The sequence below is a fragment of the Ailuropoda melanoleuca genome, chromosome 11 (assembly GCF_002007445.2).
Source record: "Ailuropoda melanoleuca isolate Jingjing chromosome 11, ASM200744v2, whole genome shotgun sequence".
NCBI classification, from domain to species: Eukaryota; Metazoa; Chordata; class Mammalia; order Carnivora; family Ursidae; genus Ailuropoda; species Ailuropoda melanoleuca.
Genome location: NC_048228.1, coordinates 97,486,809 through 97,514,084, shown reverse-complemented (window position 1 = coordinate 97,514,084; position 27,276 = coordinate 97,486,809). Strand labels below are relative to the sequence as shown.

The window sequence follows — 27,276 nt, the reverse complement described above, 5'->3', positions numbered from 1 at the left end:
GTGGCCGCGCTGGGGTTTGGATCCAGGCGGTTGGCTGGGCCTGAGTGCTTGCTTCATGTTATTTCTCTCTGTTTTTGCTGAGGAGACTTGGGTGTCCTCAGTTAAATGCTCAGAGGATACAGTTCTACCTCATGTCAACGGCTCTAGGCCCTGCCTGCGCACAGCCTTAGGGGTGTCCCTGTCTCCTTCACAAGACCCGCGACTCCCTGGGTCAGACAGATAACCTGGGATGCGTACACAGCAGGAGCTCAGTAGGTGTCTGAGGAAGGGAAGAAGGAATACAAGAGAAAAGGAGGGAGGTAGAGGAGAGGAGAAAGAATCTGAACCGAGTCTGTGGAAGCGGATCCCACCTTCTGCAGCTTCCTCCTCTCGGTCTCCACCGACGAGCGGATGGACTTGATTTCTAGGGCGTGCTTCTTCACTAAGTCTTCCAGTCGCTTCACTAGCTGGTCCTTGAGATGTTTCTTCTCCTCTTCTGTCTGGTGTTTGATTTTACGAAGGTCTTCTTCATATTGTTGCTTCATACATTCCGTCTCAATACTGGCCTCTTTCTTGGTCTATAAACAAGAGAAAGGGCCTTGTAAACCTGCCCGTGTGGGTTGAGGAGCTGGGAATCACCGTTTCTCTTTGGTACAACGTTTACAACATTTACACACTGATTTTACCGCATGGAGCGCAAGGGGCCATAAAGTTCATAAGACTGTAGATCTGATATTCGTAAGAGCCTTCACTTTACCCACCATCTGCAAAAGGCTCTTTGGAATCGTGGACCTATGGTCACGGGATCGGGTATTCCAGCCCACTCTAGTGGTGTCTAAAGAATTCTTTGTTTGTTGTGATTGGTGGAACAGATAGTGGGACTCCTATGCAAGTTTCCAGTTTCCCAGGAGCCAAAGATAGACATTGGGAGAATTCTGCTATATTCTTAGTCTCCTAATTTCAAATGGCAGGAAGTTAGAGGAACTTCACACCCATACATCCATCACTAAAACCATGGGTGGTTCCAAGTGGCTCTGTCGTAGTTGTGGATTGGCCTCTACCTGAAGCTCATTCCGGCAAAGCCTCCTGTGACTTCTCCATTCCCAGGGTTGGGTCAGACAGTACCTGTCCCTCTGGGCCTCCTTTGGTGCACGGACACTCGTTGGGAATGTTTGGGTCCTGCTGAAGATGGAGACTGCAGCCTTCCAGGTCATTCGCCTTCCCCAGGACTTCATTCTCTGAAACTAGCTCCATCTTCCTGTCATCTGCAAGCATAAGTTTCAACATCATTTAAAACGCCCTTGACCTTGGCCTTGTGTTCAAGGTCTTCTGCAGTCAGGTACCCATTTTGTTATTTGACTATTCTGCCCCCCACTCCCCTGTGGACTTCCTGCTCTGTGGCCTTTTGGGCCTCAAGCACGGTCAAAGTGGTGACTATCGTCTTTGCTCAAGCAGCGTCTTGAGTTCAAATGGTTGTTCTGTTCTAGCTTCTTAAACTAGTCATCATCAAAGTTTTTTTATTGTGATTTCCATACGTTGAAAAAAACATTGAGCACATTCCTGGATGGATATATATATATATATATATATATATATATATATATATATGTATATGTGTATATATGTGTGTGTGTATGTATATGTATATATATATATTTGAAAGATATAAATGTAAAAGACAAAAAAATAAATATAACTAGAAATGCTCATTGTTTTCTTCCCATATTCTCAGGAGGTATCCCTGCCCCACTTTTGAAAACACTGCACTAAAGTCTCCACGCACTTCTGGTTCCAACTCAAACCTGTCCACCTCCACACCTTTCCAGCCCATGGTGACTTCTTTCCAGGACGCTTCATTCCCCTGATGCCTGGGCCACTGCATGACACCAAAGCATGCTCCAGGCTGTAAAGTCACTGTCCCATAAGCTTCCTGGGGGCAGAACCCATGTTTTGTGCCTTTGTTATATCTCCTAGTATCAAACTGATCAAACTGTAGGTATTCACGAACTTCCTGATGAAGAAATCTCCTCCTTCAGAGGAAGGCCCTCTGGGGTCAGATATTAGGAGATACACACCTGTTCTATCACTGACCCGTGGCCTTGAGCTGGCCACTTACCCTTCCTCAACCTCGTTTCTTCATCTGGACCATGGGAGACACTGACCACGCCCACTCACAGAACTATTGGGACGACCCAGTGACATCACCGTGTGACATGATGGGAAAAATGTGAAGTGTTGCTTCAGCGTGGAGGAGAAGCCGGTCCTGAGCAGTTCAGGCATGCGGTGGGCCTGGTGAAGAAGTTTCTGGGGGCCAAGGGGTCCCTCTGCATCACGCCTTTTGGCTCTAGGCACTGTGACAGCTCCAGGTGGCAACTCACCCGCGCCCTGCCTGGGTGGAGCTCGCCTACCAGGGGTCAGATGAAACAGCCCGCCCCTCGCTCTGCTCGCTCAGCAGTCTCACGGCTGCAAGCAGCACCAGCCAACCTGGCAGCGGCCAACCTGGCAGCTGCCCTTCTCTCCGGAAAAACACCCAAACTGTCGCAGCGCCTCTCACCGCTTTTCGGCGTCACGTGACGCTCCTGCAGCATCAGCCTGTCTTTGGCAACAGCCAGCTTCTCCCCAAGGTTTTTTGCAGTGCTCTTCAGCTCTGAGTTCTCCTGCCGAGCCTCCTTGAGCTGCACGTCCAGGTCCTAAACAGACAGAAATGGTCTCATTGCTCTGGGGACTGCTCGCTGCCTCGGAGACGCACAATGTGCACAGAGCAGGAGTCAGATCTGGAAGGTGGGTCAGTGCACAGCAGTCGCTCTTGTCTTGGGAATTCAGGGGCTCACATTCATCCAATCCCTACTCATCCTGATGGGCTGCGTGCCTTTACGCACGTTATTTAACCTTTCTGTCGTGAGGATTCAATGAGATAAAGTGTCTGGGACAGAAAAAAGTGTTTGAGGATTACTAAGAATAGTGGCTGCTGCAGCTTTTAGAGATGGGGCTCTGTGAGTGTGTGGGGTTTGTCAGTGGTCTGCCTCGTCATGAAAGCCAAGTCCCCAGGATTTCAGGACAGGCACGTTTCTAGGAAAGAGCAGGGCTTTAGAATGAGACTGGCCTGACTTAAGAAACTTATAAGCTGTGTGGCTAGTGAGGTAAGTCTTTAAGCCTTCCAATTTCTAGAGAGAAATTATCTGTAACCTGTAAGTGTCTAAGCTCTCTGAGGTCAGGGACCCAGTCCAGCTCACCATGTGTCTCCTACCCATAGCTCTGGGTCTGGCACATAGGAGGAATTCCATAAACATTTGCTGACGGAATGTAATTGAACTCAAGGGAAAGAAGAGGAGTCACTTAGGTAGAAGTCAAGAGCTTTGCACAGTGCCCGACACATAGTAGGTGTTAAAATTAGGGACCGTGTTTATGATCCCCTTGGAAAGCTATCAAGGGACCCTGTTTTACCTGCGTCCTTTCCTTCAGCTTCTGGGCATACTTCTTCAGGTCACTTATCTTGCGGCCTCTGTGCTCCAGATCCCCTTCCAGCTTCCTGACCTGGGCCTGCAGGGCTGACTCCTGGACCTGGAAGTTCTTGCGGAGGTCCGTCTCCTTCTCCTGCCACTGCCACAGGGCCTGGCTCACCGACTGCTGCATGGCCTGCCGGATGGCCTCAGTGTCCCGCTCATAGGTGGCCTGCAGCTCCTCGGCCTTGCGGGCGTAGTCCTTGCTCAGCTGCTGGTTTTCCAGGCGCAGCCGCTCCACCTCCAGCAGGACCTCCCGCATCTCGTGGCCGTGGCCTGGCTCTTCCTTGGGGTCTGGGCCCTCCTGGGAAAGCCGGCCCCACTGGGGCGCCTCGTGGCTCGTCAGGTGCCGGAGCCTCTTCTCATAGTCCGCCTTGAGCTCCAGCATCTCCTTGGAGAGGCTGAGGACGCGCTCAGCGTGTTCGGCCTCCACCCTCAGCTCCCTCTCCTTGGTCTCCAGCCTGCACGTGGCCGACTGCGCCAGGGCCTCCTGTGTCAGCCTCTTCTGCAGCTCCAGTGCGCTCTCCAGGGCCCGAATGCGCTGGAGCAGGGCCTCCTCCTCTGCGTGGCCCTCTTCCTGCAGGAGTCTGGCCTTGGCCTCTGCCACGGCATTCTGGAGCTCCTCCTGGTGGGCCTCGCGCAGTGCCTCCATGCTGGCGTCCGCTTCGTCCTGGCGGGTGTTGAGGGCGTATATCACCTGCAGGAGAACCCACAGAACCCGGTTAGTGGGAGGAGTGTGAGCGTCTGTGGGGAACGTGACTGGAGATGCTTCTCCTCCGTGGCGGGGACTGAGGCAGATCCCCGCCGGCAGCCCCTCAGAAGGGGATGGGTGTGGAAGGGATTTATTAGGAACGGTCCCCAGGAGAAACCTTCCAGGAAGCAGGGAAGTGGGACAGGGGCATGGTGGAAGCAAAGTGAGGGAGTGAGGACACATAAAGGCCACAGAGGGGCTCCGTGGTGGAGCTCCCTAGGGGGCTCGGGAGTGCCATGGGAAGCCAGCAAAGGGCTTACAACTCCAATTTGTGGAAAAAGAGGAAAAAGAACACTCCGGGACACAAAAACACACAACCCCCTCAAAAAAAAAAAAAACCAGCAAAACATCAGAAAATAGAATTCAGCAACATATGAAAAAGATTATATGCCATGACCAAGTGGGATTTATCCCAGGAATGTAAAGTTGATTTAACATCTAAAAATCAGTTCATGGAATATAACATATGAACAGAATAAAAGACAAAGAGCACACGATTGTGTCAACAGACACAGTAAAAACATCTGATAAAATACAACAACCTCTTTGTGATAACAATACTCAGCAACCCAGAAATGTATCCATGGTGTAAGACTGTTTTTCTGTAACTTCAGGAACAAGATAGGGGACACTTTGTTACTGCAGAGAAGAGAATGCAGGAAGGCGGGAGTGTGGTGGGGCCCAGGATCCCCTGAACAACAGGTAGATGTTTACTGAAAGGGAAAAACTGTAGGTAGGACAGGCGTGGGGAAGAGTCTGCTCTGTCTTGTGAAAACTCTCCCCACATACACACCCTTGAATTAAACAAAGATCAGAGGTAGTGGAGACGGTATCACGCTGTGGGTGGGCACACAATGTCTGAGGGCACTTTTGCATATGCATATTTATTCATGGTGTCTCACAATTAAAAGACCCCAAATAATCCCCAGCAAGGGTCTGCTGCAATTGCTCTGCTTGGCTGAGATCCGGTGACGAGGCTCCTGGCTTTTCACGAGTGCCAGACTCACCTCCCTTTCCCCCGACACCCTTGCCCAGAAGGTTATTCCAAGGATAGTGTGTGCACAAACAAGAAAGTATATTGTGTTCTGTTATATTTCATATCATATTATATTCCTCACCCTCTTTTAATACGCATATACATTCATCTAGAACGGGACTTTTTTTACTTAGCAGATCTTGGAGGTTATGTAATTCTGTACATAAAGAGATGCCTCATTTTTATTTTTGGCTGCTTCCTATGCCATTGGATAGATGTGCTATAATTTATTTTTCTGCTCCTTACTGATAGACATTGAGCTGTTTCTCCATGGAAGATTATTGATATTTTTTAAATTTCACTGCTATGAAGCAAACATTTTTTTCTTTTTCCATTCCTGCCAGTGAACTTGAGGTCTGCTCTTTGCTTATGAATGAAATTCCAGAGCTTGGCCTTAAAAAAACTCAAGTCTTCATGGTTAATACAGAATCCTAGTGAAGAGATGGAAGAGAGTGTCCTCTCCCTGTGGAAGGAGAAAGAGATGCCATTTTGTGTCATAAAACTAACTCAAAGAATTTTGAGAACATTTCAAAAGCACCACACTTGTCTTCCAGTGCAACATGGAGATGTATGTGAGTGATCACGGCTGTGAACTCCTGGGGCGACTCCACTGGACATCCCGCCTACTTCCAAGAGATCTCTTCTTTTTCTACCCTCTCTACTTCTTCACTCTTGCAAGTTTGCTCTCTGAGCTTGACCTCTCTTTCTTCTCCTGGTCCAATAGTCTGTTTTCATCTTAACTCCACCCATCCCCCTGCCCTTTTTAACCTGGACCCTATGGCCAATCGTCTCAACTACCTTCTTACTGACATCCTCAAACCCACTGCCCATCTCATCTTTAGCCTCACATCCTTGGTACTCAAAACAGCAGATCAACCCAACCACCTCAACTCTTGTCAAATACTCCCAGCTGGTCCTTTAGATTCCCAACCTCTGAATCACTATATTATATACCTGAAACTAATACAACACTGTATGTAACTAACTGGAATTAAAATAAAAACTTAAAAAAGAGAAAGAAAGAAACTTGATCAGTTGGATTTGAGGCCATTTGGAACATTAAAGAAGAATTTGTTAAGACTGAAAAAAAGATGCCTAACTTCATATGTGCTCTCCACGCTGATACTTTAATCAACATGTCTCATAGTCATTCCCTATTCCTTTTCCCCATAGGGACTATTTTAATTCTCGACCACATTTCATAGTTCACATCTCCAGTTCTTGGCCCATTCCCCCCCCCACCCCGGTCCACAGTGTTGTCTCTTGCTTTTTGGAGGAGGAACAGTTAAGAGCTTGGGCTCCAGGGCTAGCCAACCTGGGTTGGAGTTCCAGCTTCACCGCCTCCTAGCTGCTGACCTTGGGCAGGTATTCAACCTCTCCAGAGCTCAGTTCCCTAACAGCAAAATGACATTAACAGCAGCATCAACCTCCTAGGGTTATCCTGAGAGCTACATGAGACAACGCACAGAAACACCAGATACCCACTAACTGCATAATTAATGTACCTGCCATCCAGAGAAAAAAAGACTTGGATTATTAATCATGAGCTGGGAAAAAGCCAGAGTATTTGGCAGGATTTAGTGCAGCGTTGGGGCCGACACAGACTAGTGCAGTTAAGGAGAGAATGGAGGGCAGGGAAGGGGAGGTGATGGACGGGTGCCATTCTTCCCCAAAGCTACTGGTGAAGGGAGGAGGGACAGAGCAGACAGATGGGCAAATAGGATCAAAGCAAGTGGGCAGGGGTGCTAGAGAAAGGCAGATGAGAAGAATTTAAAAGAAAGGAAAAGATGCAACGTAAATGTTTTATTTGGAACCCCTGGAAAAAAGTAGAAGGAATTTCTCCTCCTGTATAAAGTGTCCTTCAGCTTCCTACAGACAATAGAAACATAGCCCATTCATCTTTCTCCCAGTGTGCTTTGTACCATTGATTGTTATGGTCCTTTCGTGTCCCATTATAGACACTCAGGGGCTGGATATTGAAGTCACATGTGAGCTTCATCAGAGTAGGGACCTCAGGCCCCCCCTGCAGAGCCCTCTCTGTATTATGTAGTCCAAGCACCTAGTACAATTCCTGGCCAGATTCAAATTCTCAGGGAGTTCGCTGGTAAATAGAAGGAGGACTTTGTAAGGGGAGGTGAGAGATTGAAAGAATAGGATTTGGGAAGGGAGTTGTGCCAGAGCAGAGGCCCTGAAGTGGGAACAGGCAGGAAGTAGACAAAGATAACAATGAAAAGACGAGGCTTGGAGTCTCCACTGTTGGAATGAAGACCCTGTTTGTCATTTGATGTATGGATCCAGATGCTATTTCCTAGCTGTCTGGGCTTGCACGTGCTGTCTTGCTGGGGCTCAGTTTCCTCATCTGTACAAGGGGAGAAAAAGTTCCTGCCTTATAGGTGACTGAAGGATTAAATGAGATATCGCTGGAAGGCGTGCTGCGTAGTGCCTTGTTCACAGTAAGTGATGTAGGAAAGATGTTGGGGTTTGTGGCTGATGGCCAAGAAAGAATTCTTGAAACGTCTTTGGTGCAAAAAAAGGGGTTTTATTAAAGCACGGGGACAGGACCTGTGGGCAGAAAGAGCAGCACTGGGGTCATGAGGAGTGGCCAATTACACATTTTCAAGTTGGGAGGGGGTTAGGGATAGTAAAAGTCTCTAAGGAATTTTGGAAGCAAGGTTTCCAGAATCTTGAGGGGGCTAGCTATTGCTAGGAAAAGGTCATTTATTACTGTCTAAGAAAACCTTAGTCATGAGACCCTTCAGATGTATATCAGTGGGTCATATGCTTGGGGGATGATTGCCAACATGTATCTTGGGGGGGGGAGTAGAGATAAAGGAAGTTTCCAAAGGAATTTTTATATGTTAAAGTAGCCTTACAGGATCCTGGGGGTTGGGCTGAGATTGCCTTTTGCCCTTAGCAAAGTATTCACATTGAGGCAGCTGAATCCCTAGAGGAAGGTCACTCTACCTGTTTTAGGGACTTGTCAATGGACTGTAGATAGCATGGAAATTCCATTTTTCTTTTGCCTTTGTTTCCCACATCAGTGAGCACCTGACGAGACCCAGCTGTTCCTATCATGGTTGTCCAGAGGGCACTTAAAGCCAGACAGAGTTCTCGATGGCAATGGCATTTCTCTTATGGAAGGCAACATGGTAGGAGCAATGGAGCTGGCTGGGTCCTCTGGACTGAGAGGGATCTAGACTCACCTTCCTCGCAGCAGAGACTGCTGGTGTGCCCAGGATCTGGTTCTCTCCTTCATCCTTAAAAACAGAAGCCCCAATATTTCCATGGGCACTCTGCCACATTTCTCAGCCTCCCTTCCAGCTCTGAGCAGCCATGGGACCAAGTCCTGCCCTGCTGGATAGAAGTAGACTTGTCGTTCCTTTCTTCCAGGATGAGTCCTCTCTATGCCTGAGCAGTCCTCTTGGACCACACAGTGGACACCGGGGGCTAAGGCTGGCAGAACAGTGAGCTAAGAGCAGCCGGGGTCTCTGATGTCGAGCAAGGCCATGCCAGCCCTGTACTGATTCCACCTGGACTGCCTTTGCATTTTCTGTCACTCTCAGACAAACCTGATTAGGTTCGAGGTATATATATGAGATATATATATATGTATACATATATACTTTCTGACTCTTATTTTTTTTAAACTGCTCAAGTTCTTTAACTTCTCGGAGCCTCAGTTTCTTGCCTGTAAAATAGACCTTTTTTTTTTTTTTTGGCTCTAATAGGATTACACATCTGAGGCATCTGGCACATAGTAGGTACTCATTCAATGTTCCTTTCTCCTTTCTTCCCATGCTCTGCCATCAGAAAGAAACACCCCGCCCCCCCCCCTTTTTTGGATGCACAGCCCTCTCCTCCTGCCCTCTGGGTCTACGATTGTTCGGGAGAACTGGCGCAGACCCACCCTTCCCCGGAGTCTGGCGCCTTGCTTTCTTTCACTCACCACTTACTCTACTGAAACATCGGATGGACTGGCCTGAGCCTCCTTGTAAATCCACGTCCTCAGTAGGAGGCTGATTTCAGAATCCATCAAGGGACATGAATAATTCAGCAGCCAAGAGAAATACTGAGCCAGTCTGTAAGTCTCCCAGGGGTTTTAGAAACCCACTGCTCGTGGTTTCAGCAGAGGGCCTGAGAGGGTCTTAGAGGTCTCAGAGGTTGAGAACTGTAGGTTTAACAAAGTTATAATGGATGTGTTGCGTGCATGAGATCTTGAGGAAAGTTTCCCATCGAGTCTGACAGTGGAAGTCAGAAGTGAAATAGAAAAGGAAGAAAAGAAAGAATATTTATTGAGTACCCAGAGTGTAAACTTAACTGGGCCAGGGAATTGATATAGGACTTTTCAATTAATCTTCTAACGATTCTAGAAAGTGAACATTCTCACGCTTAGCCCTATTTTGCAGATGAGGAAACTGACACTGGATGGCCTAACTCCACATGTAGGGGTGACATAGCACGGTGCTCGCAAGAAGGCTTTACTGGTCCTACCGGGCTGAGTTCTTAACTAGCTCCACCCCTTTCTAGCTATGTGACTTCAGGTATGTGACTGATTCTCAGCCACCTCATCTTTGACACGGAGAACGCAGTGCCTCCCTTGTAGACTTGCTTGGACATTAAAATGACACAATGAACCCAAAATCCTAGCAGCGTTCTTAGCACACAGGAAACACTCAAGAAATGCTGTCTGTTATTATTTTTACTATTATTGATATTGTGGCCAAAAGTCATTGAGCTAAAACGTGAGGGTGCTGAGATTTAAACCCAAATCCTTCTGGATCCCAAATTAAAAGAAAAAGAACCATAACCATGGTTAGAAAAGAGCTGGAACAGTCTCCTTTCGAGGTTTTTTGCAGCATTTCGTACATTTGCAGAATTTACCAGGCACGGTGCTGAGCACTGGAAAAACAGAAGAAATAAAATCATTCCGCTTAGGAGCTTATATCAGATATGGTAGATTGTATTATTTGTCCATTTTTTCTCCCTGTCCCTCCCCTTCCTGGTCCTGGCCTTCCCAGTCTGTGGACCTCGTTTACTTTTTCTTCCCTGTTGGGCTTGGTTTATAACTTGCTTTGGTGAATGGGATTTGAGTGGACTTGTTGCAAACAGAGGCTTGAAATGTGTTTGTGTTCTGGCTTCCCCTCTTGTGCCTCCACCCTCTGCCGCTAGAAGAGTAGATGTGGCATAGACACAGTTCCCAGAATGAGAGACACGTGGAGCAGTCCGGACCCCAACTCAAAGCCTGGTGCTCTCCTGGCTCAGCCAAGGTCAGCACAGAGCCCTTGAACAGCAGCCAATCGGAGCATGAAATAAATCACTGTTGCTGTAGGCCACGGAGATTTTAGGGTCGTTTATAACACGGTGTTATTGCCAGAAAACACAAAGAGAGAGAGACAAGTGAGCCAACTAGTACATTTAGGCGTATCTGAGGTGCTTTGCTAACAGTCTGCAGGGACGCAGGGAAAAGCACCACGGGCAAAGGTCACACTGTTCCAGTAACTCTCGCCCTTCCTTCTGGCACCATCCTTAATGGGTTGCCCCTATCAACGCATAAACATGCTGTGATTTTTTATCGTTAACAAAACTCCTTCTTAATCCCAGTCCCCCATTTTTCTGTACCCTTTTATAAAGATTTCTCGGGTGCTTTGTTTATACCTCTTGTCACTAATTCCCCACATCCTCTTCTCTCTTGAACCCTCACCAATCAGACATTCAACCTGACCAACCCACCAAAACAGCCTTAGCACCATTTCGCTAATGATCTCCATGTTGCTAAAACAATAGCCAACTCTTAGTCTCTAACTGTTCCATTTTTCAGCAGCTTTTGATATAAGAAATCACATCCTCCTCCTCAGAACAGTCTTCATTTGGATTCCAGAATACATCACCCTCCTCCTGACCACTGGCCACTCCTCATCTGGCTAGTTCCTCCTTGTCTCTCATCCTTCAGGTAGAAGTTCCCCAGAACTTATGCCTCAGACGGTTTCTGTTTCTCTTCTCTACAAACATTCCCTGGGGATCTTATCCAACCTCATGACTTTATACATGCTTATTTGCTAATGATTCCCACATTTGTATGTCCAGGCTGGACCCATCAGCTGAACCTTAGACTCATGTGTCCCATTGCCTACCAATATCTCCACTTGGATATCTAACTTACATCTCAAATTTAATTCTGGATTTTCTCCTCCAAACCTGTCTTCCCACAATATTCTCCATCTCACTTCATGCAATATTCTCCAACTCCCTTCTTCCAGTTGCTTAGGTCAAATTTTGGAGTTGAAAAGGCATTCAACACAACATCACTAATCATTAGGGAAATGCAAATCAAAACTACAATAAGATAGTGGTATTTAAAAAAAAAACCCAAACAGAAAACAAGTGTTGATGAGATGTAAGGTATTGGAACCATTGTGCATGGCTGGTGGGAATATAAATTGGTGCGGCCATCGTGGAAAACAGTAGGATGGTTCCTCAAATAATTAAACATAGAATTGCCAGTTGATTCAGCAATTACGCTTTTGGAATTTCAATTCCAAAAGAATTGAAAGCCGGCACTTGAACAGGTATTTGTAACCATAATCATAGCATTAGTCACAATAGCCAAAAGATGGAGACACCCAAGTGCCCATCAATGGATGAATGGATAAACAAAATGTCGTATATACATACAAAGAAATATTATTCAGACTTAAAAAGAAAGAAATTCTGACACATGCCACAACTTGGATGAACCTTGAAGACATTATGCTAAGTGAAATAAGCCAGTCACGAATGGACAAATATTATGTGATTCCTTATATGAAGAACTTAGAATAGTCAAATTCACAGAGACAAAAAGTAGCATGGTGGTTGTAGGGGCTGAGGGGAGGTGTAGGAGTGGGGAGTTATTGTTTAAAAGGAATAGCGTTTTAAGTGGCAACCCATGGAATGGGAGAAGATATTTGCAATTAACATTACAGATAACGGGCTGGTATCCAAGATTTATAAGGAACTTATCAAACTCAACACCCAAAAAACAAATAATTCAGTCAAGAAATAAGCAGAAGACGTGAACAGACCCTTCTCCAAAGAAGACATACAAATGGCCAACAGACACATGAAAAAATGTTCAACATCACTACCCATCAAGGAAATTCAAATCAAAACCACAATGAGATACCACCTTACATGAGTTAGAATGTAAAAAATTACCACGACAGTAAACAACAAATGTTGGTGAGGATGTGGATAAAGGGGGTCCCTTTTACACTGTTGGTGGGAATGCAAGTTGGTGCAGCCACTTTGGAAAACAGTGTGGAGGTTCCTCAAAAAGTTAAAAATAGAGGTAACCTACAACCCAGCAATTGTACTACTGGGTATTTACCCCAAAGATAGAGATGTGGTGAAAAGAAGGGGAACCTGCACCCCAATGTTCATAGCAGCAATGTCCACAATAGCTAAACTGTGGAAAAAGCCCAGATGTCCTTCAACAGATGAATGGATAAAGAAGATGTGGTCCAAATATACAATGGAATATTACTCAGCCATCAGAAAGGGTGAATACCCAACATTCACATCAACATGGATGGAACTGGAGGGGATTATGCTAAGTGAAGTAAGTCAAGCAGAGAAACACAATTATCATATCGTTTCACTCATATGTGGAACATAAGGAATAGCATGGAGGACCACTGGGGAAGGGAGGGAAACCTGAATGAGAAAAAATCAGAGAGGGAGATAAACCATGAGAGACTCTGGACTCTGGGAAATAAACTGAGGGTTACAGAAGGGAGGGGAGTGGAAGGTTGGGGTAACCGGGTAATGGGTATTAAGAAGGGCACATGTTGTGATGAGCCCTGGGTGTTATACACAACTAATGAATTGCTGAACACTACATTAAAAATAAAAATAAAGGGTATAGAATTTCAGTTTAGGAAGATGAAACAGTGCTAGAGATAGACAGTGGTAACGGTTGCACAATGTGAATGTACTTAAATGCCACTGAACTGTACATTTAAAAATGATAAGTTTTATGTTACTTATAATTTGCCACAATAAAAAAAAATTGTTAAAAAAATTTTGGAGTCATTTCCTGGTTCAAATATGTCTCTTACATTCCACATTCACTCCCTCAGCTAATCCTAAATGTGTTGTTCACTTCTCACCACCTCATCCTCCTCTTGGCCTGAGTCATCAGCACCTCCCACTGGGAGCACGACAATGGCCTCCCAACCCTGGCTTCCACCTTCCCTGTGCAGTCTGCTAAAAGTCAGCCAAATCATGTCCCTCCACTGCTCAAAACCTTCCCTTAGCTTTCCAACAACAAACACTCAGGAAAGGTCAGGGCCTTACAATGGCCCAAAGGGGATTACAAAACCTTGCTCCCCATGACCATTCTGAGCTCACCTCATCCTCTTTCTGGATCGGCCCACTTTCCCTGCACTGAAATCTTTGTTATGCCTCAGTCATCCCAGGCACACTCTCTCTATATCTCTGCATATATTGTTGCCTTTCTGGGGTTAACATTCTCCCATTTGACATCTAGATGGCTTTGGATTTCTGCTCCTATGCCACCTTATCAGAGATACCTGCCCTGATTATTCCAAATCCATGCCCGTATCTTTCCCTGCTTTATTTTTCTCCATGTCACCTTCATCTGATATATTATATGTGTAACATGTTATTTTTTTATTTGCTTATTTGTCTCCCTCTCTAGAAAATGAACTGTATACAGGGATTTTTGTCTGTCAAGTCCACTACTAGATCCCAGAACAGTGCCAGACATGTGCAAAGGACTCTGTAAATACTAGTTGAATGAATGACATCTCTCTTCATCCTAGCAGAAAGGCATTGGAGTGCAGAGGAAACCTGGGTTGAGCGATGAGTTGAGAGATGAGCGGTTGTCAGTCAGATGGTCAGAAAGGGGAGGAAAACACAGGTAGGGCGAATGCCAGGAACAGGAGGTAGCAAGAAGGCGTGACACAGAGTGGACTGGGAAGGGACAGGTAAGGGGAGCCCTCCTGGGGAGGGGCACTAGCAGAAAGGGGTGGACAGTGTGACAGGCTGCTGGACACGCAGGCAGGGCTTGGACCCTCAAGGGTCCAGCACGTGTTAAGGACTTGAGATTGTCCTGTTTGCACAGTGCATAGTGATCACGCAGATTCCCATGGGGCTTGTCCCAGAAAGCCTGGTGTGAGGTGGTGGGGTGGGGGATGTGGGGGTACCGGGATCTGCATTTTCCACATTCATTTGCTGAGTCCTCAGACTCTGAAAGCAGATGTGTGCACACTTCTGGGAACCACAGTGTCTGTGTCCCCTGCAGGAAGGTTTTCGTACAGGATTCTGCCTTTGGCGTATTGGGAATAAAACTCTCTGTAACGGTTAATTTGATGTGTCAACTTGATCAGGCCGTGGAGCGCCAGATATTGACATGATTCTCCATGTGTCCGTGAGAGTGTTTCCAAATGAGATTAACATTTGAACCTGCAGACTGAGTAAAGCAGATCGCCCTCCCCAGTGTGGGTGGGCCTAGCCAATCCACTAGAGGACCAAATAGAGCACAAGGGTGGTGGGGGGGTATTTACTCGGGCTGCTTAAGGTGCAATCAGGCTTCGGCCCTTGGACTGGGCTTCACACCATTGCTTCTCCTGCTTCTCAGGCCTGCAAACTTAGGACTGAAATTTACAGCACCAGCTCTCATGGGTCTCCAGCTTGCAGATGGGAGATCAGAGGACTTCTCAGCTTCCATAATCACGGAAACCAATTCCTTCTAGGAAATCATTCATATATATGTTGGTTCTGTTTCTCTGGAGAACCCTGACTAATACACTCTCCATTTCATAAGTTTGGGGACCACTGCCCAGGATGCAGAGGGGAGTCCTCTTGAGAGCAGGGAGAGGACTGCAGGAGGCCAGAGACCAAGCTGGGGGTGGGGGTGGGGAGGTCACAAAAGCTGGAATTCGAGCTGGGGAGGGAAAGAAGTACTGGGAATAATGGCAGGCCCAGTGACTCTCTATGTGTAGGGTGGGGAAGAGGGAAAAGAGTCCAGAGATTTCTCCAGCTTGCATGACTAATGGAGTGTCCACACCACCCCACCTCAGAAGCACAGCATCTTGGGAGGCCAGAACATGGAAAGTCTATAGTAGCTGTTCTTGACTCAAATGTCTGCACACACAGAGGAGCTCCAACTTCCCGGCACCAAGTCAGAATAGAGAACTAGCTAGATCTTTAGAAGGAAGACCTGAATTTGGGTGCTGAAATGTCCAGGAAGAGCAGAGGTCATGTAGTTGCTGCCCCTTCCTCTGTAGAAACAGGATGGTGTAGGTCCCAAATAAGGTTGGGCTCCTGCAGGCACATGGGCTTGGGATGGATTTCTAGAAGGAGCCCTTGATGCTAATTAAAATCTCACTATTACCCATCAGAGAGCCATTGCTAGGAGCCTAGCTGCCCATGGCTGGGCTGTGAGGCTTAGGCTTCTGAATAATTGAAGTCCACTGTCTCCCAAACCAATTAAGACCAGACTTAGCTGAAAGGCGAGGGCTTCCCTCTGAAGGCTCTTATTTAGAGTCCCCCCTCTTCCTGACTCAGGCCGGCCCTCACACAGACATGGGCCTGCCTGCCTTCCAGGGAGCTACACTGGCTACAGAAGATGTGGGACCTGGAAAGGGACCACCTTGTCTTGCAAATCTCGAATGACTTACTTGCAACTTTTTGGAGAGCAAAGACTGGGGATAGCTCCTTTAGTTAGCCAAGCTGGTCGGTGGATACCCATCCGTGTTAGTGATACTTCTTTTGGGGATAAAACCAATACAAAGAAATCTTAGTATCGCCCACAGGAAATATTGTAACAGACAAATAAGCCAAATTGGGACATCAACATCTATAACAATGGATATAAATATAATCGTGTGAACCTAACTCAAAAGCAGAAATAGCAGCTCTTCAAGGTTACTTGTTTTGATTACGATTTTATAAATTTAAATTCTGAAAGCAGGCTTTGTGCGTATGTCTATATAGACATGCATATCCATTTGCTCCATACAAATGATCTAACAACGAATGCTAATGTTATTTTTACACAGCACTTTCCAGTTCACAAAGCAACTTTCAAAGGTAAACCCCACAGCATGGAAAATAAATATACTGAATGCCCATTCTACATGAATTTTTATTTTCTCCACTGTTCTCTGGGGGGAAAAATTTCTTTAAGCATTTTCCAGTCCATTTATTGTACCTTCTGCATAATCCTCAGCAAATGGTATGTTTCAAGCTAAATATTCTTGTCCAAATAACACCTTAACAAAACCCAAAGATTCCTTTATGATACTCGGGTCACCTTTGCAAATTGTCTTCCCAGCCATGGCTGAGTTTCTGCGCTCTGACCACATGTGGCCTCGAGTGCCGAAGCAGGGAGTTCTGCCAGATACTCTGTCTGACTCTCAGTTGGGGTGACAGATAGACATTGCTCAGTTCCACTGCACACAAGAAATGGAGAAGCCACACCGGCTCCAGCTCACAGGCCAGACCATCTTTTGTCTCTGGTTTGTGCTATCAGAGAAAATGCCCACCATGGCAGGAGCCTCAAAAATTACGAGTAGATTAAATTGAAATTAAAGATACAATATTGAAGATGCAAGATGGTGTTTTATTTTTTTAAGATTTATTTATTTATTTTAGAGAGAGAGAGAGGAAATGAGTGAGGTGGGGGCAGAGGGAGAAGGAGAGAAAGAATCCTCAAGCAGACTCCATACTGAGCAGAGAGCCCAATGCAGGGCTTGATCCCAAGACCCTGAGATCATGACCTGAGCTGAAGGCAGATGCTTAACTGGCTGAGCCACCCAGGCACCCTGCGAGATGGTGTTTTAAAATCACACACACACATCAACAAAGAAAAGGGTGAAGAATATACCAAAACATGACCAGTGTTATTTCTGGATGATAAAAAATGCAGGGTGATCAATTTTTCTCCTTTTTTGTTTTTCGTTTGTTTTTCTGCATTCCCCAATTTTTTCTATGATAAGTGTGTACTTCAATTATAATCAGAAAAGAAATCTGGTTGTTTTTCTTTTATTTTGAGGTAGGGCTAGACCATCCAACTGTTCTGCATCGGTTATCCACAAGCGTCTGGGCCTGAGACACAAGGCCTGGAAGGAGAAACCGACCTGACAAGGAAGAAACCAAGTCCTGAGGCCTCCTCACAAGGGATCTGGCTTTAACCGTGCTATCTCCAGTGGCTGGTCTATTTTGGTCTGAATGGCCCAATGATAAATGTGTTGTCTTTTCCATTTAGGTCCCTGGTTCCACAGAGGAGACGAGTTTAAGAGAGTCTTGTTGCTGCTGTGGGTGTAATGAGGTGTGAAAAGCTTTTCGATCCGGGAGACAGGGAGCCACAGGTCATAGACAAATAATGGATGCCATGTTGGCTGTAGCCCCTCTCTGCTTTCAGAGCTGAGCTCTTGAGGTCAACCTCGCATAAATCTCTCCTGGAAACGAATGTAACAACACCAAGAGCATTTGGCTTTTGTAAACTTGAAGGCAAACGTGCTCTCTGTACTGCCTCTACATTTCTGGAATAATCTCCCCCAAACCACTCTCCCCTTTATCCCTTGCTCACCAGAATGTTCTCTCTAAATCGAAGGGCTGACCACATGACAATCCTACTTAATAATCCTCAGGGGTCCTTTATCACTCACAGCAGTGGCTCTCAACTTTTTCCTGTCCCAGTGTCCCTGGGGGTTTGGAGATGGTCTATGGGGATTCATCACTGTAGAGCCTGCTGGCTTTGTAAGGACAGCCATGACTTCTTCACCTTTGTGTCAGATGCCCAGCCCTGGTCCAAGCAACTGCAGGCACACGGTAGGTCCTCAGTGAGAGGCTGCTGAAGTGAGCTAGCAGGGACTGTCACACAGCACTGTGTCCTTACCACCTAGCAGAACCCCTTGTCCAGAATTCGACAGAAGGTAAATGAATGAATGAGTGAGTGATGGGAAAGTGAATGGAGCACTCCATGTGACAGAGAGGGGACACCATTCAGATGTGATATATGCCAAGTGAAATTATGCAGAGCTGCCTGGGAAGAGAGACATGCAATTATTATCTTCATGTCACTGGTGAAAAAAATGCCATTTTATTTACCCAGGTAACAAAGTCAGAAAATAGTAGAGGGGCGCCTGGGTGACTCAGCCAGTTAAGCATTGGATTCTCGGTTTCAGCTTAGGTCATGATCCAGGGGTCTTGAGATGGAGCCTGTGATGGGCTCTGCGCTCAGTGAGGAGTCTGCTGGAGGTTCTTTCCCCCTCCCTCCCTCTGCCCCTCTACTCCTCTCCCTGCTCACTCTCTATCTCAAATAAAAATCTAAAAAAAAAATAGTAGAAATGATTCTTCAGTAAACATTTAATGAGAGCCTAATTATGTGTCACATTCTGAATCCAGCACTCTTCTCACTCAGTTCAAATCTTACAGCTGTCTGTGGGGTTACAAATACTCTTAATAGAACATTCTGTAGGTGAGCATCTGGGAGGTTGCCAGGGTGGGTTCTGATAATAAAATTAAGTATAAAATCGTCTCTATTTTCACTGATGGTGACAGTCTTCCTTCTCTTGGCCAAGTTCCCCAATCCAATCTTAAAAAGTCTGTCAGCATTAGAGGGCAGAAAATGCACTTATTACATGTTCCTGAAAGTCCCTTCTTTGTTTTTAAAAGAGAAAGAAATGTCCAGGGGTTATGGAATAATGCATACCCAGCATGTTTTGGTCTGATCCTTCTTGTCCAGTAAAAATATGTGAAACTTCCTCTTAAAATCTTTGTTTTATGGGGTGTCTGGGTGGCTCAGTCAGTTGAGTGTCTGACTCTTGATTTCTGCTCAAGTCATGATCTCAGGGTTGTGAGATCAAGCCCCGTGTTGGCCTTCCCCACTGAGCATGTAGCGTGATTGAGATTCTCTCTCTCCCTCACTCTCTGCACCCCTCCCAGCACCCACATGCACTCTCTTTTTCCCTCTAAAATAAATAAATAAATATTTTAAAGATAATAAAATAAAATCTTTATGTTTTAGCAACCAAATCCTAGAAATGTGCAGATTTAACAATCAGGGCTCTTCTGGATACAAAAACAGAAACCCAAATTCACTAGGTTGGGAAAAAGACAGTTTATTGGGTCATGTACCTGAAAAGCCCAGAGCCAGGCTGGCTTCAGGTACAGATAGACCAAGGCTCTCAAATGTCATATTGACTCTACCTCTTTCCATCTCATAGTTTTGCTTTTCTTTGAGTTGGCTTTATCCTTCGGGAGGTTCTTAGCAAAGCACCATATAGTCAGCTTCAAGATTACATTTTACCAACTTAGCATGCCCCTAGAAAGACAGCACCTCTTGGTCAACCATTTCAACAAAAGTCTCAAGGTGGACTCTGTTCACCTGAGCAGAGTCATGGTTTCTAACACTAATTCCTGTGGCCCATGGGATAGACTACACCGATCAGCTAAGCTCAGGTCATGTGGGATCCAGGAAAATGGGGTTGACCTGCTTCAACCACATGGACTAAAGCCTGCAGTGGGGTATGCCGTGCCAGAGAGAACAGACATCCACTACAGCTGATATTCCTCACCCTTCCAAGAAAACCTGATGCAGTTCACAGAGCACCAACTTCAGAGCTGGAGGAGACAGAAAAGATTAGGACTTGGTCTCTACTCTCAGAGAGGAAACCAGAAGCACATGTGCACACATGCAGAAGAGGATGCAAACATCCAAGCAGAAGGAAGGCACAGGCCCAAGACCGTGTGAGGTGATGAAGGAAGCACAGGGCCAGCTGACAAGAGACCCGAGCTCCAAGGACTCGTTCTGCCCCTTTCAAGAACTGTGACCTAAGGCAAGTTCTTCCATTTCTCTAAGAAAACTGTTTCCTCTCCTAGTAAACAAAATGGTCAAACTGAACTGATATTTCCCAAAGGGATGGAAATGATCTTGGGGTTGTGGGATTGAGCCCCGAGTCAGGCACCAAGCTCAGTGTGGAGTCTACTTGGGATTCTCTCTCTCCCTCTGCCTCTGCCCCTCCCCCAGCTCTCTCTCTCTCTCTCTCTCTCTCAAAATAGATAAAATCTTTAAATAAAATAAAATACAAAAACTGTCTGAACCAATTAACCATGTAGCTTTTCTATAACCAATATTGTGTTTGATAAATGGGAAAGTTTTAAGTTAAAAGTTGGTAACTTCCTTAATCTCTGCTATGGGCATTTCTTTTTCCATCATCAAAAAGCAAATGTAAGGATGACAACTATGAAAAAAGGGGGCACCTGGGTGGCTCAGTTGGTTAAGCGTCTGACTCTTGATTTTGGCTCAGGTCATGATCTCAGGGTCATGAGATCAAGCACCACAGCGGGCTCCACGCTCAGTGGGGAGTCTGGTTGAGATTATCTCTCTCTCCCTCTTCCCTTCCCCTCCCTAAAATAAATAAATAAAGCTTAAAAGTAAAAAAATAAAACTAAATAAACGGAAAAATAGCAGACAGGCTGTTTCCCCCATGCCAGTGCCTTAGAAAGTTAAAAGAAGTCTTGCCTTTTACTGAATCTCCACCGGCTCTCTTATGTACAGATTAGGAAGCAAGGCTCAGAGAGTTTAAGCAATTTTGTCAGTAACCTTCATCTCATTAGGGCAGAAATGAATCTAGAGCTTGTCCCCTGATTTTCAGTCCAATGTTACTTTTTTTTCTAAATTGAGTCTTCAGATAAAATTGAAAAGGTTACCATCAAATTTCTATGTTGTGCCAGATAAACACATGCCCTTTAAAATGATACCTGGGTGTGACATTGCTCACATGCTGAATAGAGGTTCAAAAGGAGTGAACAAATGCCAAAAAGAAAGGCGACTATATTCACAGAATTTTAAGATCGTAAGCAAGATATCACCCACCGGGTCTATCTTCCTTACTTCATAAGTAAGGCAAGCACGGCCCCCCGAGTCTACTGATCTCTACACAGTCACACAGCTAATGTGGAAGAGTCACGACTGGCTTTATCTCTTGATCTTCAGTGTTCCTTTCACTGAACTTTAAAGTCCCTCATGAGAAGGATAAAAGACCTCAGAACACCCTAAAGTTGGAGCCCATGGGACTCTCTGGAGACCCAATTTCTATCTCTTGGCCATCCCCTATGAAACTTGTTACTCTCTGATCTAGCCAGCTGCAATTCAATAATCTGCATTTACAGAACGGCTTCCCTTCATCAAACACTGTGCTAGGGGTGAAGGGATGCAAAGATATAGAAGCCAGGGTCCTCGCCATGGGAGCCTACAATTGAGCAACAAATACGTAAACAATTTGCCATGAAATGGTACAAAATGACATAGTGGCTGCATATAGAGTAGTGGCCACTTTCTCTATTTTCCCAGGAAACATAATATCCCATGCACCATCTGTTGAGACTCTCTGGCAGAGGGGTGGGTAGGTACCCTCAGCTGGGCTGATGTTAGAACCCCATCCTTCTGACCAACGTGTGGCACAGGATGGCCATATGATCCAAGCAAGGGCAAGCAGGGTCATTCCTGGGATTTTATCCATTGAGGTGGTTGGGTCTGTGGGTCGGAAGGATGTGAATCACGAGTGACCTGTGGCCTTGTTCTCCATCCCATGGAAAAATCCAATCAGTAAAAAAGAATGACTGCCACCCAGACCAGTATAGAGATGTGAGTGGGAGAAAAGTTAAGGACATGTGCCTAACAGCAACTAATTCCTAGGTCCTTGGATGTCCGTCTTCCTCCTCTTTCTCATCACCAGAATTGACATTTTCAGTGCTTAATTTTATGTCAGAAATGGTGTCTATATAAGTACCTATAGGTACTTGACATCGTCTCATTTAATAATGACAGTAGTTTTAATAAAATTATGAAGCTAATACATATTCTTTTACAGAAGAGTACTAAGGAACAAAGAGGACAAATAATTTGCCATGGGTCACACAGCTAGTGAGAGAACTGGGCCATTGTCTGGCTCCAAGATCTTAGTTCTTTCTGCTGCTACAGAAATCTCATTTAATAATGATGACAGTAGTTTTAATAAAATTATGAAGCTAATGCATATTATTTTACAGAAGAGTACTAAGGAACAAAGAGGACAAATAATTTGCCACGGGTCACACAGCTAGTGAGAGAACTGGGCCATTGTCTGGCTCCAAGATCTTAGTTCTTTCTGCTGCTACAGAAAACCCTGAGGCCACAAGGTACTGTTCCCTGAATTAAGGCAGGCAGCCTGCATTTCTTGCATAGAACTAGGATTCAAGTATCCACACTATGTGACCCCCCCCCACCGCCCCCAGGCTGGATGGACTCTGAGGTTGGTTTCTTCTCTGTGCTGATTTCTGGTAAGTGTCTTCCCTAATTTGATTTCCCTCCCTCCCCCTACCACCATGGGTGGAAGTCCTCCCACCAGGCAGAGAAGTCTCAAGACCTGTGCCCCAGGGCAGCTGCCTCGGGGTCCCCATCAGATTCTCCCTCTCCAGTTCCCATCCCTGTCCAGAGCAGACCACCATTTCCAACACCCACACAACATCTCCACAGGTATTCAATAGGCTGTCTTTAATAGAGCATTTATTATGTACGAGCCACTGTTCTAGGTTCTTGGGACACATCNTTCCCTAATTTGATTTCCCTCCCTCCCCCTACCACCATGGGTGGAAGTCCTCCCACCAGGCAGAGAAGTCTCAAGACCTGTGCCCCAGGGCAGCTGCCTCGGGGTTCACATCAGATTCTCCGTCTCCAGTTCCCATCCCTGTCCAGAGGAGACCACCATTTCCAACACCCACACAACATCTCCACAGGTATTCAATAGGCTGTCTTTAATAGAGCATTTATTATGTACGAGCCACTGTTCTAGGTTCTTGGGACACATCTGTGGGCACAATATACAGAGATTACTACCCTCATGGAGTTGAATTCTTGTGGCGGGATGGCAGGGGTGGGGTGAGGTGGTGGTGGCAAGGAGGCAGACAATAAACAATAGATAAAGTAGGGGCACCTGGTTGGTTCAGTGAGGGGAGTGTGAGACTCTTGCTCTCAGAGTTGTGGGTTTGGGCCCCATGTTGGGTGCAGAGATTACTTAAAAATAAAATCTTTTTAAAGAAAACCCAGTAGATTGAATTTAAATAAAGAATTTTTCAAAATTAAAATAAAGTAAAATAGTTAAAAAAACCCAATAAGTATACCAAGTGAGTTCATTATGGCACATTGGAAGGTGGTAAATGCAGAACACGAAAAGGGAGATCAAAGGGAGATCAGGAGTATGGAGAGAGAGGGTGAAACAAGACGGCTCAGTCGGCCTCACTGAGAGATTCAGGCAAAGATGAGAAGCCAGGCAGACATCTGCATGAAGATCTCTAGGCCAGGACAAGGGGCCTAAGGCCAGTGGAGCTGGAATGGAGTGAGCCAGGGGACAGTAACAGGAATAAAGTCAGGGAGGTCAGGGGGAACCTGAGTGGTACAGTCAAGGATTCTGGCTTTCACCCAGAGATGACAACTACTGGTGGGTTTGAGCAGAAGGGTGGCCATGATCTGATTTGGGGGGGGGGCTCATTCTGGCTACTGGGTTGAGCATAAACCACAGGGGAGCAGGGTGGAAGCAGGGAGACAATTGGGAGGAGACAGTCTAGGGGAGAGTAATGCAGGCCTCGCTACATAACGTATCCCTCTTCTCCCAGCTACCCCCCACCCTGCTCCTTGATACCATGATGCAGTCACCCAGGGAGGAACTCAGACGTCCTCTTTGGCTCTTTGCTTCTCTGCCCAGGACACGTCCATTCTATTACTGAAGACTGAAGAGGCTGATGCAGGGAAGCCCTCAATTCCATCCTTCCTCCTTCTATTCCTCCTCCTTGCCCTGCCCTCAGGTGCCCCTCGTCCCTGCTGAGTCTCCCCATGTGCAGCTCCATCCCTCCCTTCCAGCTGTCCTCCACACCACACACCGAGTCACCGCCCGGCACTGCCCCTGGAGCCCCCCACTGCCCACTGGATCAAATGATGTTCCTCAGCACAGCAGTCAAGGCTCCACACAACCCACTATCAAATCCTGCCACCTCCCCCTCAGACCCCAAGCTGCTGGGACACTGCGTTACACACTGCTCCCTAAACATGCCACACACCTTCAGACCTCCCACTTTTGCTCACACCTCTCCCTCTGTCTGGAAGGCCTTTGTTGCCATTCTGTCTCTGGTGAAAGCCCTCCTCAACACGAAGTTCCAGATGTGATGTCACCTGCCTTCCAAAAGCTCCTCCAGTGCCATTGCGAGGAATTCATTCATTCATTCATTCATTCATTCATTCATTCATTCGAGAAATATCTCCTGAGTCCCTAGGCAATCAGCTGGCCACCGTGAGTTACTCTCTCCTAAACCAAGGACAGTTCTCTTCTGGTATGAAGACAGGAAAAAAGATGTGGGTCCTTTTATTTACATTGCTTTCTTTTCTTACAGAGGTCAGAGGCGAATGGATTACTCCCTTCTGTGCACCCCCGCGGGATCTGTCCATGTCCCTTGGGAGCCCCTATCGCAGCACATCATGTTCTGCAGCTGAGGCTCCTTGTGTTGGAAGAGGGAGTCCCATGCATGTAGTCTTTGCACCCCGGCTTGGCCACATACCAACAGGCCTTGGCCTGGAACACTTTCTTACCTAGAGACGAAGAGCCCACGCAGCCTGTGCCAGGCTTATCGGTTTGTGTGGAAACTTCTTTCCCTGTTTCAGGCTCAATATGTGCTCCTTTGCTCTGCTTAAGTGTGTGCATCACTGGCCCTAGGCACACTCGCAGATTTCAGAATTTTAGACACCACAAGGGAAGAGGGACCCTTCCATAGCTGTACGATTTCCCTGTGTCAGCTGCTGGGCATTCACTAGCCATGAGGGACCCGTGCACATGACTGCATCTCTCCCTCTCCATGTGAGTGAAGCATCATTCCATCCAGTGTGTTTTCCTTGGCAACTCTGATACAAAGATGCAGTGGACACTGTGTTTGGACTTCTATTCGAGGTGGCTAGCCTCATGGTGATCTTTGCTACCCTCACGTAGTTAGAGTCTTTCTTTGGCACTGGCAACCAGGGCACGGTGTTCTGCCCGACAATTTGCTTATCTCAAGAACCTTATTTTTTAGCTGGTATCCTGCTAATAACTCCATTTTCCAGACTCTTCTATAGATGGTTGTGACCATGTGGCTAAGTTTTATTTAGCTGAATGAATGAATTGTTAGCAAGAGTATTATGAGGACTTCCAGAGAGCCTCCTTAAATGGGAGGGGATGCACCCATGGTCACCCCTCTCCTTCCAGCAGTGTGGAGAGGGGCTGCCTCGGCTGGAGCTCCAACAGTCACCTTGAACCATGAGGTGATGTTGAGGATGAAGCTGGCATGGCAGAGCAGAAAGATATACAAGCCTGGCTCCCTACAGCGTGCCTCTTCCATCCCAACCTATGACTGTACCTCTGGTCCTCATTTATATAAGAGAGGAATAAACTTCTCATTTGTTTGGGTTTTTCTGTTATATGTAGCTGAACGAAGTAACACAAAGTCCATCTGTTTTGCTCACATTTGTATTTCCTGCACCTTGCACAGTGTCTGGCCCAAAAGAGGAGCTCATAAGAAATATCTGATGAATCATAAACAAATGGGCATGTATTAAATGGCCCACACCGCCAAGATAATATAAAAGGAATACTGTGCATACATATGTAAAACCTGCAAAGATATTTATAGTTCAGGGAGTATATTGGGGATAGCCAGGGATTTTTCACTGTAGCTATTAAGACCCAGTTGAGTGCTGTTTTCATTCTTCACTTCTTGAAATAACACATAATTTTGCTTTTGGAAGAGTCCACTGTCAGGCTGGCCTCATTGTTTGGGTCATGATAGGCAGACAAGGAAGAGTGGCAGCTGCCCAGCTGGAAGCTGGCTGGGAGAGATGAGTGTTTTCATGATTATACTTATTTAATATTTATAAAAGATAACTGTCATCTTGATCCAACCTCCAGGCTACCAGGTAATTTGTATCATAAAGCCTCATGGGGGGTTATGTTTTATATCATGTATTTCTTTTTCCATCAAAGTAGTCTTCACTGTTGGCTCCACGTGTAAAGTAAACTACAAAACCATATGGTCCCCTGTTCTAGATTTTTGTAGCTGGAGGGAATAAAAAGCCAACTCACGATTTTTCTTTAAAAAAAATCCTACTACCAATTTCTTTGAAGGAAAAAGATATTACCATTAGAAAGTGAAGTATATCTCTCCTTATGGATATATTCCCCTTTTGCTCAATTGTTTAGCAAAGGCTCACTATATGCCAGGGCATGGTTCTCAGTATTGGGGGTACAGCACACTTGAAACACACCTAAACATTTGTGTGCACAACGCTAACATTTTAGTGAGTCAGACAATAAATGTTAAATAAGTAAAATAAACAAATTATTAGTACTAACTGCTAAAGAAAAGCATAAAGCAAGGAAGGTACATGTGGGGATTGTAGTTAAAATTTTACAGAGGGTGGTAAAAGAAGTCTTCCCTGAGAAAGTAGCATTTGAGGGAAGATGTGATGAAAGGAAAGAACAAACAATGCAGTGTCTAAGGGAAGAGCATTCCTGGAAGAGGTGCAAGGTTGTGTGTGGCAGACGATCAGCAGGAGGCTAGTGTGGCTGGAGCAGAGTGAGCTACAGAGAATGCACAGCAGGTTAGAGGTGTTGGGACCAGGTCATGGAGGTCTCAGGGATCATCAAAGAAGCTGGGATTTTACCCCGTGAGATGAAAGCCCTGAAGAGTTTTGAGCACGGTGACATGATCTGATGTACATTTTATGATGATTACCTTGGCTCCCGTGTTGAGAACAGTGGAAGCAGGATTAGCCAGGATTTATTTCTCTTCAGGGTCTCCAGAAACTGTCTCTCACCAGCCGTTCTACCCTCTTCATTCCTTCAGTGATCTTCTTCCCTGGGCCACTTTAGAATCACGAGCAATTCTGGGCTCCCTCTATCCCCATCAAAATGTATTTTTGGATTCTTTAATCATGCTAG

The 27,276-nt window shown here is 46.0% G+C and overlaps 1 protein-coding gene across 1 annotated transcript in view; it reads right to left on the bottom strand.

Moving 5' to 3' along the window:
* The window catches only part of FAM184B (family with sequence similarity 184 member B), a 135,113-nt gene that overhangs the window by 67,976 nt on the left and 39,861 nt on the right, over window positions 1–27,276 (bottom strand). The window contains exons 2-5 of the mRNA XM_034672058.1: window positions 3,424–4,176; window positions 2,534–2,669; window positions 1,105–1,244; window positions 351–557 (exon numbers count right to left, since the gene is read on the bottom strand). Of these exons, the coding sequence (XP_034527949.1) occupies window positions 351–557; window positions 1,105–1,244; window positions 2,534–2,669; window positions 3,424–4,176 (1,236 nt within the window). The remainder of the gene's footprint in view (window positions 1–350; window positions 558–1,104; window positions 1,245–2,533; window positions 2,670–3,423; window positions 4,177–27,276) is intronic.